General features: G+C 40.5%; 1 protein-coding gene across 1 annotated transcript in view; it reads right to left on the minus strand.

Moving 5' to 3' along the window:
- LOC106602496 (uncharacterized) overlaps positions 1-9283 on the minus strand; it is a 29773-nt gene extending 20490 nt beyond the window's left edge. The window contains exons 1-2 of the mRNA XM_045717533.2: positions 5721-9283; positions 4469-4599 (exon numbers count right to left, since the gene is read on the minus strand). Coding sequence (XP_045573489.2) covers positions 4469-4599; positions 5721-6003 — 414 coding nt within the window. The 5' untranslated portion in view covers positions 6004-9283. The remainder of the gene's footprint in view (positions 1-4468; positions 4600-5720) is intronic.
- Between the last annotated feature and the right edge of the window lie 1959 nt (positions 9284-11242).

Raw genomic sequence — 11242 nt, forward strand, 5'->3', positions numbered from 1 at the left:
CTCATTCCAGGATTTTTCTTAATTTTTACTATTTTCTACATTGTGAAGACATCAAAACTATGAAATAACACATATGGTATCATGTAGTAACCAAAAAAGTGTTCAACAAATCAAAATATATTTCATATTTGAGATTCTTCAAAGTAGCCACCCTTTGCCTTGACAGTTTTGCCCACGCTTGGCATTCTCTCAACCAGCTTCATGAGGCAGTCACCTGGAATGCATTTAAATTAACAGGTGTGCCTTGTTAAAAGTTCATTTGTGGAATTTCTTTCCTTCTTAATGAGTTTGAGCCATGGTAGGGGTGGTATACAGAAGATGGTCTTTTACCATATAGGGCTAAGTCCATATTATGGCAAGAACAGCTCAAATAAGTAAAGAGAAATAACAGTCCATCATTGCTTTAAGATATGAAGGTCAGTCAATACAGAACATTTCAAGAACTTTGAAAGTTTCTTTAAGGGCAGTCGCAAAAAAAAAAAAAACGACTCTCATGAGGACCGACACAGGAAAGGAAGACCCAGAGTTAACTCAGCCACAGAGGGTAGGTTCATTAGAGTTAACTGCACCTCAGATCGCAACCCAAATAAATTCTGCAAAGAAACCACTACTAAAGGAAACTAATAAGAATAGACTTGCTTGGGCCAAGAAACACGAGCAATGGACATTAGACCGGTGGAAATCTGTCCATTGGTCGAATGAGTCCAAATTTGAGATTTTTGGTTCCAACCACCGTGTCTTTGTGAGACGCAGATTAGGTGAACGGCTGATCTCCACATGTGTGGTTCCCACTGGTGAAGCATGGAGGAGGAGGTGTGACGCTGCTTTGCTGGTGACACAGTCTGTGATTTATTTAGAATTCAAGGCAGACTTAACCAGCATGGCTACCACAGCATTCTGCAGCGATACACTATCCCATCTGGTTTGCGCATTAGTGGGACTATTATTTCTTTTTCAACAGGACAATGACCAAACACACCTCCAGGCTGTGTAAGGGCTATTTTACCAAGAAGGAGAGTGATGAGTGCTGCACAAGATGACCTAGCCTACACAATCAACTGACCTCAACCCAATTGAGATGGTTTGGGATGAGTTGAACCGCAGAGTGAAGGAAAAGCAGCCAACAAGTACTCAGCATATGTGGTAACTCCTTCAAGACTGTTGGAAAAGCATTCCAGGTGAAGCTGGTTGAGAGAATGCCAAGTGTGGGCAAAGCTGCAATCAAGGCAAAGGGATGCTACTTTGAAGAATTTGTGTATCACTTTTTTGGTAACTACAGGATTCCATTTGTGTCATTTCATAGTTTTGATGTCTTCACTAATATTCTACAATGTAGATAATAGTAAAAATAAAGAAAAACGCTTGAATGAGTAGGTGTGTCCAAACTTTTGACTGGTACTGTAAGTATTCAAACCGTTTACTCAGTACTTTGTTGACGCACCTTTAGCAGTGATTACAGCCTAGAGTCTTCTTGGGTATGACACTATAAGCTTGGCACACCTGTAATTGGGGAGTTCCTCCCATTCTTCTCTGCAGATCCTCTCAAGCTCTGTCAGGTTGGATGATGAGCGTCGCTGCACAGTTATTTTCAGGTCTCTCAAGAGATTTTCGATCCGGTTCAAGTCCGGGTTCTGGCTGGGCCACTCAAGGACATTCAGAGACTTGTCCCGAAGCCACTCCTGCGGTCTTGACTGTGTGCTTAGGGTTGTTGTATTGTTGGAAGATGAACCTTCGCCCCAGTCTGAGGTCCGGAGCGCTCTGGAGCAGGTTTTCATCAAGGATCTCTCTGTACTTTGCTCCGTCATCTTTCCTTCGATCATGACTAGTCTCCCAGTCCCTGCCTCTGAAAAACATCCCCACAGCATGATGCTGCCACCACCATACTTCACTGTGGGGATGGTGTTCTCGGGGTGATGAGAAGTGTTGGGTTTGCGCCAGACATAGCGTTTTCCTTGATGGCCAAAAAGCTCAATTTTAGTCTCATCTAACCAGAGTACCATCTTCCATATGTTTGGGGAGTCTCCCACATGCCTTTTGGCGAACACCAAACGTGTTTGCTTGCAATGGCTTTTTTTCTGGCCACTCTTCCGTAAAGCCCAGCTCTGTGGAGTGTACAGCTTAAAGTGGTCCTATGGACAGATACTCCAATCTCCGCTGTGGAGCTTTGCAGCTCCTTCAGGGTTATCTTTGGTCTCTTTGTTGCCTCTCTGATTAACGCCCTCCTTGCCTGGTCTGTGAGTTTTGGTGGGCGGCCCTCTCTTGGCAGGTTTGTTCTGGTGCAAATATTCGTTCCATTTTTTAATAATGGATTTAATGGTGCTCCGCAGGATGTTCAAAGTTTCAGATATTTTTTTTAACCCAACCCTGATCTGTACTTCTCCACAACTTTGTCCCTGACCTGTTTGGAGAGCTCCTTGGTCTTCGTGGTGCTACTTGCTTGGTGGTGCCCCTTGCTTAGTGGTGTTGCAGGCTCTGGGGCCTTTCAGAACAGGTTTGTATATATACTGAGATCATGTGACAGATCATGTGACACTTAAATAAAGTCCACCTGTGTGCAAACTAACTAATTATCTGACTTCTGAAGGTAATTGGTTGCATTGGATCTTATTTAGGGGCTTCATAGCAAAGGGGGTGAATACATATGCACGCACCACTTTCCGTATTTAAAAAATAAATCCATTTAAACAAGTAATTTTTTTCATTTCACTTCACCAATTTGGACTATATGTCCATTATATGAATCCAAATAAAAATCCATTTAAATAAGAGGTTGTAATGCAACAAAATAGGAAAAATGCCAAGGGGGGTGAATACTTTTGCAAGGCACTGTTTCCCATATTGGTCTTTCACAGTCAGGCCAACCCAAGCTGTACTGTGCAAGTAGGCTAAACTGAGTCATACATTCACAGGTTTCAGACTTTTATTATTATTATGATTTTTTTTAAAGGCTTTTGCTATCAAAGTCACACGTTTTTAATTAAAAAATAATAAAAATACAATTGGATGTAAATCCATAACAATGATTAAGCCACATCTTGGGCGCAGCCATATACATACGGGGGATGTTCCCACATTAGGTCTGGGAAAAACAATTGAAGGAAATCATTTTTTTGTATAGTTAACCTTTAATTCAAGTGCACAGGCACCTAGCACTGTTGTTTGGTTAACAGTGTTTCTGTAGCAGGGGAGAACGCATGGGTGGGGCTTTTATTTGTTATTTTTATGTTCTTTACCTGTCAGTATTCCAAACAGGACATTATTTGTCTTTTTACTTAAACATGCAAACACCATCAGATAGAATTCATCGCAAGCAATGCACTGGGTTAGTCAGATTTGATCAAATATAACAGAACAGATTAACTGGAATGACATTCACTCTCACAGGCTGGGTTGCCAAAATAACTAACTGAAAGCCACACCCCCAATAAGTGATGAATATGACTGCTTGAGGCATATGTCACTGTGCTATTATGGCTATATGCGCCATGCCACTGCCTATTTCATTTGTTTATTTAGCAAACAAGACAGCTCATAATCTAATGCCGTTATCAACCAACAAACCTATATTTTAGTTTTAATTAGCTTTAAAAATGCAAACTTTTCTCAGCCTCGTGGCAAAATGTGGAGAATAGCATCGGGTGAGCTATAAAACTGCACATTTTTCCCTCTGCCCTATGGCAAAATGTGTAGAACTGCAGGAAATGTGCTTTAAAACTGAACATTTTTCTCTTTGCCCCATGGCAAAATATGCAGGAAGGTACATGCTCCGCACCAAAATGGCCACTGGATTGATGGAAATAATCATGATATCATTCTGAAAGGTAAGCTAGTCAACATTTAATTGAGACGGTTATTGGGAAAGTCTTTCCATCTACTCGAGTACGGTTAGGCCAGGATTAGCGTCGCTATATTTTTGCTGTTCCTTAATTGTTTGAAACCTGGACTTTTTACTTCATATTATGAGGCATGTTTAACCTTGGCTCAAAATAGCCTATAGGCAAAATCCCACCATAGAAACGTGGAGTCAATTATTTTATTAAGGCTTCCTCATATGCTTTCTCCTTTCTATTGGTTTTCTTTCTTTCATTGTCTAGCAGCCAAGGCATTATCCTTGTCATGTTAGAAACCGATGATAGTTGTTGCATCTTTAGATCTCCCCTCTTTATACATTTTGAACGGATATTTCCATCTCTGTCCATGAAACCTCTCGCATGTGCAGTGCGCATTTTAGAAAGGTGTTTTCCGCAAATTGCATTTTGCAACATCCCCCGTATGTATATGGCTGCGCCCAAAATGTGAAGAAATAATAGTTTATCAACATTTTAAGCTAAACATTCTGATATGTTTCATCAGCCTTATTAATTGATACGGCGTATACCTCCACTACACTACTTTGATACATATCAGTGGGGATTAAGAAGTGAGTATACGCAATGCTCACTGAAAAATAAGTGGGTATACGGCTAACCTCTATCACGATAACGTGCTGGGTCGAGGTTCCACTCCCCTCATCAACAGTGATTGGTTGGTCATCTCTCCATGTATTTTGTCCTGCTGCCTTCACAAAGCTCCTGTGGCCTCCAGTGAGATCTCCTTCACCTGAGAGTTATTGGGGGAAAGAGGTAGTTAGTTTAGCTACTGTCAATGCTTAACGGTACACTATTTACATTTTTGACACTGTCTAGAATTGGCAAGGATGTAAAGTAACACTTCTCATAACTTTCTATACTATTTAGTGATCGATGTACACTGAACAAAAATATAAACGCAACATGTAAAGTGTTGGTCCCATGTTTCATGAGCTGAAATAAAAGATCCCAGAAATGTTTCATATGCACAAAAACCTTATTTCTCTCAAATTTTGTGCCCAAATTTGTTTACATCCGTTAGTGAGCATATCTCATTTGCCAAGATAATCCATCCACCTGACAGGTGTGGCATCTCAAGAAGCTGAAGACAATAAAAGCCCACTGTACAGTTGTCACACAACACAATGCCACTGATGTCTCAAGTTTTGAGAGAGCGTGCAATTGGCATGGTGACTGCAGGAATGTCCACCAGAGCTGTAGCCAGAGAATTTAATGTTCATGTCTCTACTACCATAAGCTGCCTCCAATGTCGTTTTAGAGAATTTGGCCGTACTTCCAACCGGCCTCACAACCGCAGACCACGTGTAACCACACCAGCCTAGTTCCTCCACATCCGGCTTCTTCACCTGCGGGATCGTCTGACACCAGCCACCCAGACAGCTGATGAAACCGAGGAGTATTTCTGCCTGTAAAAAATGTATTCTGATCGGCTGGGAATGGTGGGCCTATGCCCTCCCAGGCCCACCCATGCCTGCACCTCTGCCCAGTCATGTGAAATCTATAGATGTGGGCCTAATTTATTTATTTAAATTGACTGATTTCCTTATATGAACTGTAACTCAGTAAAATATTTGAAATTGTTGCGTTTATATTTTTGTTCACAATATTATGTTCCATTCATCACATTGTTTTCATTGAGAAAATAATAGGAAATGCAGTAAATCAAGAATCTGGTTAGAATATTTTAGTGTTTTTGCGCAAGATAGCTAAGTAATCAGGGGCGTTATTGCATACTATCCAAAAACTGACCAAGACCCAATTTTAGGTAACACATCGGAACTGGAGCGACAGGAACGAAACTATATATGAAAGTCGACAGGCCGCGTAGCCTTGGCCTTCTGCGAAATGTACCTCTTTCCATTCCTCTGTATCGGTCTAGGATCTTGACATTACTGGGACGACTAGCGAGGATGCGTTCTCGCATTGTCCTGTCTGCGCGCTCCCTTGCTACCTTCAGTTCAAGTAGCTGTAGTTTCCTACGCAATCCCCTGTTTTCTTTCTGGCTTTGAGAAATTTCCAAACGAAACACTGCATAGTCGTCGTCTACGAGTTTACAGATCTCTGCCACGGCTGAATTTGCAAGCACTTCCATGATGGAGGCTATTTGAGTGTGAAAAACCATACAGTTAGCCATTGTTAGTTCAGCGTTACCTAAATAATATCTATCAACCAAGTCCTGTCTCCAACGCGAATTAACGACTACATGGGGTAAGTATGTGATGCTGTGCAGTTAAATTAGTCATATTTGTTTGTCCCATGTTGTTAATAAACGTCTAAATAACAACAAAAACGCTAACGTGGAAATTGTCCTTGGTCACTGTTCACTTCCGTTTAAACTGAAGAGAAAGGATGTTATTGGGTAACGTCATAGCTCAAAGGGTGTGTCTAAATGAAAAAAGTATGAGCGCTGTTTTTAAAAAAAATAAGGTACCACTAAGAAATCTGTTCCCAAGTATTTCAACACATAATGGAGAGAAACGTGATCGTATACAAATGTGAGCAAGGTTATACATTATTGTACAAATTATTTGTAATTATGTTCTGGCCCCCAACCATCAGCTCAAGAAAAAAATCGGATCAAATCAAAATTGATTGGTCACATACACATGGTTAGCAAATGTTTGTGCTTCTAGTCCCGACAGTGCAGTAATATCTAACATGTAATCTAACAATTCCACAACAACTACCTAATACACACAGATCTAAGTAAAGAAATGGAATAAGAATATATAAATATATGGATGAGCAATGACAGAGCGGCATAGGCAAAATGCAATAGATGGTATAAAATACAGTATATACATATGAGATGAGTAATGCAAGATATGTGAACATTATTAAAGTGGCATTATTAAAGTGACTAGTGTTCCATTCCTTAAAGTGGCCAGTAATTCCTAGTCTATGCCTATAGGCAGCAGCCTCTAATGTGCTAGTGATGGCTGTTTAACAGTCTGATGGCCTTGAGATAGAAGCTGTTTTTCAGTCTCTCGGTCCCAGCTTTGCTGCACCTGTACTGACCTTGCTTTCTGCATAGTAGCGGGGTGAACAGACAGTGGCTTGGGTGGTTGTTGTCCTTGATGATCTTTTTGGCCTTCCTGTGACATCGGGTGCTGTAGGTGTCCTGGAGGGCAGGTAGTTTGCACCCAGTGATGCATTGTGCAGACCGCACCACCCTCTGGAGAGCCTTGCGGTTGTGGGTAGTGCACATGCCGTACCATGCGGTGATACAGCCTGACAGGATGCTCTCAATTGTGCATCTGTAAAAGTTTGAGGGTTTTAGTGACAAGACAAATTTCTTCAGCCTCCTGAGGTTGAAGAGGCGCTGTTGCGCCTTCTTCACCACACTGTCTGTGTGGGTGGACCATTTCAGTTTGTCCGTGATGTGTACGCCGAGGAACTTAAAAACTGTCCACCTTCTCCACTGCTGTCCCGTCGATGTGGATAGGGGGGTGCTCTCTCTGCTATTTCCTGAAGTCCACCTTCATCTCCTCTGTTTTGTTGACGTTGAGTGAGAAGTTGTTTTCCTGACACCACACTCCGAGTGCCCTCACCTTCTCCTTGTAGGCTGTCTCCTCGTTGTTGGTAATCAAGCCTACTACTGTTGTGTCGTCTGCAAACTTGATGATTGAGTTGGAGGCGTGCATGGCCTCCAACTCAAATGGTGCCAACGGAGAGGGCTGCCTCGCTTCTAGTCCTTAGGAAACTCTGCAGTATTGTTTTTTTATGTACTATTTCTTACATTGTTAGCCCAGAAAATCTTAAGTGTTATTCCATACAGCCGGGAAGAACTATTGGATATCAGAGCAACGTCAACTTACCAGCACTACGACCAGGAATACAACTTCCCGAAGCGGAACCTTTGTCTGTACCACCGAGGGCATTTTAACTGATTCCAGAGGCTGACACAAAACAACGCTGCAGGAGAAGAGGTAGACGGAGCGGTCTTCTGGTCAGACTTCGGAGGCGCACACCACCCACCGCTCCCGAGTATGTTACTCGCTAATGTCCAGTCTCTAGATAACAAGGTTGCCAAAATTAGGGCAAGGGTTGCTTTCCAGAAAGACAACAGGGATTGTAACATACTCTGTTTCACGGAAACATGGCTCTCTCGGTATATGCTGTCAGAGTCGGTACAGCCACCTGGATTCTTTGTGCGTTGCGCCAACTGGAATAAACATCTCTCCGGACAAGAAGGGCGGGGGTGTATGTTTCATGATTAACGACTCATGGTGTAATTGTAACAACATACAGGAACTCGAGTCCTTTTGTTCACCTGACCTAGAATTCCTTACAATCAAATGCCGACCACATTATCACCCAAGGGAATTCTCCTTGGTTATTATCACAGCCGTGTATATCCCACCTCAAGCCGATACCACGACGGCCCTCAAGGAACTTCACTGGACTTTATGCAAACTGGAAACTATATATCCTGAGGCTGAATTTATTATAGCTGGGGATTTTAACAAAGCAAATTTGAGAACAAGGCTACCTAAATTCTATCAGCATATTGACTGTAGTCTACTCTAACTTCCGCGATGCATACAAGGCCCTCCCCCAACTTTCTAGAGGCAAATCTGACCACGACTCCATTTTGCTCCTCCCTTCCTAGAGGCAGAAACTCAAACAGGATGTACCCGTGCTAAGGACTATTCAACGCTGGTCTGACCAATCCACGCTTCAAGATTGTTTTGATCACGCGGACTGGGACATGTTCCGGGTAGCCTCAGAGAATAATATCGACGTATACACTGATTCGGTATGTGAGTATATAAGGAAGTGCATAGGAGATGTTGTACCTACTGTGACTATTAAAACCTACCCTAACCAGAAACCGTGGATAGTAGAATCTAATACATTTGTTCTGCACGAATGGCGGCATTCGTGCAGAACTGAACGTGCAAACCACCGCATTTAACCATGGAAAGGTGACTGGGAATATGGCTGAATACAAACAGTGTAGTTATTCCCTCCAAGGCAATCAAACAAACAAAATGTCAGTATAGAGACAAAGTGGAGTCGCAAATCAAAGGCTCAGACACGAGACGTATGTGGCAGATTCTACAGACCATCTAGTTGATGACCCCTGCGGTACTGCTTATTACATTACATATCAAATCTCCTGTTCATGAAATGTCTAGAATATCATTGTATGCTGTAGCGTTAAGATTTCACTTCACCGGAACTAAGAGACCTAGCTTGAACCATGAAAAACATCATTAATCAAACTCGGAATCGGTCAGAAAAACGCCTCCAAGACTGAAATCTAATCTAATAATCGAATGAGCAGCATAAAAACACACGTGCCAATCGGAGTGTTCAGTGGCTCATTAAACATGTAAAATGTGTTGTACCGCAGGGCAGCTCTCTTGGCCCTCTACTCTTTTCTATTTTGACTAACGACCTGCCACTGGCATTAAACAAAGCCTGTGTCTATGTACAGTACATTCGGAAAGTATTCAGACCCCTACACTTTTTCCACATTTTGTTATGTTACAGCCTTATTCTAAAATGTATTAAATAAACAATTTTCTTCATCAGTCTACACACAATATCCCATAATGATAAGTGAAAACAGGTTTTTAGATTTTTTCAAATGTATTAAACATAAAAAGCAGACACCTTATTTACATAAGTATTCAGACCCTTTGCTATGAGACTCAAAATTGAGCTCAGGTGCATTCTGTTTCTATTGATCGTCCTTGATGTTTTTACAACTTGATTGGAGTCCAGCTGTGGTAAATTTAATTGATTGGACATGATTTCCATATTATCAAAGGAAATTGAAGGACTAACAGTACAGTTAGATAGCAATAAAAACTGTACCATAGAGGCAAGTTAGAGGAAAAACTAAAAGAAATGTAGGAACTTATTCAAGAAAGATCCAGTGTAATATATTATAAAAAATAAAGCGAACTGGATGGAATATGGGGAAAAATACACAAAATTATTTTTCAATCTTCAACATAGAAATGCTACCAAAAAAATGTTATTGAAACTTGTTACAAATGATGGAGTCACACATGATTCACCGAACGATATTTTGAAAGAGGAAGTAAAGTACTTTAAGAATATGTTTTCGTTTCAGTCCCCTCCATCTCCACTAACTGAAGCTAATTGTATGGATTTTTTTCCTATTAATAATGTAAAATTAACATCTATACAGAAAGACTCATGTGAAGGCCAAATTACAGAGGAGGAACTTAGATGCAATTAAAGCCTTTAAGTCTGGGAAAACTCCAGGGCTGGATGGCATACCAGTGGAAGTATACCAAACTTTTTTGATATACTCAGAGGACCATTATTAGCATGTTTTAACCACTCCTGTATAAACGGTAGATTATCGGACACGCAACAAGGTCTGATTTCATTATTACTGAAACAGGATCCAAGTGGTATATATAAAGATCCAGTCCATTAAAAACATTGGAGGCCTCTTACACTTCAGTGTTGTGATGCAAAAATTCTAGCTAACTGCTTGGCGCATAGAATTAAAAAGGTATTGTCAGATATTATTCATCCAAATCAGACAGGTTTTTTACATGGACGATACATTGGAGATAATATAAGTACTGGAAACAATAGAATACTATGAAATATCGGGGAAACCCTGCCTGGTTTTCATTGCTGATTTTGAAAAGGCTTTTGATAAAGTACGACTGGAGTTTATATATAAATGCCTAGAATATTTCAATTTTGGAGAATCTCTTATAAAATGGGTTAAAGTTATGTATAGTAACCCTAGGTGTAAAATAGTAAATAATGGCTACATCTCAGAAAGTTTTAAACTGTCAAGAGAAATAAAACAAGGTTGTCCACTATCGGCATATATATTTATTATTGCCATCGAAATGTTAGCTGTTAAAATTAGTCCAACAATAATATTAAGGGATTAGAAATCCGTTGCTTAAAAGCAAAGGTGTCATTGTACGCTGATGATTCATGTTTTCTTTTAAAACCCCAATTAGAATCCCTCCACAGCCTCATAGATGACCTAGATACTTTTGCTAACCTCTCTGGATTAAAACCAAATTATGATATTACATATTGGATCACAAACATTTTTTACTTTTACATTACCGTGTAGTTTACCAATAAAATGGTCTGACGGGGATGTGGACATACTCGGTATACATATCCCAAAAGAAAGAAATTATCTCACTCCAATACATTTTTATAGAACATTAGCAAAAATAGACAAAATCTTGCTACCATGGAAAGGAAAATACCTGTATTTGTGGAAAAATCACACTGATTAACTCTTTAGTCATATCACAGTTTACCTATTTTCTTATGATTTTGCCTACACCTAGTGACCTGCTTTTTAAATTATATGAACAAAAAATATTCCATTTTATTTGGAATGGCAAGCC

The sequence above is a fragment of the Salmo salar genome, chromosome 04 (assembly GCF_965601325.2).
Source record: "Salmo salar chromosome 04, fSalSal1, whole genome shotgun sequence".
Lineage (NCBI taxonomy): Eukaryota > Metazoa > Chordata > Actinopteri > Salmoniformes > Salmonidae > Salmo > Salmo salar.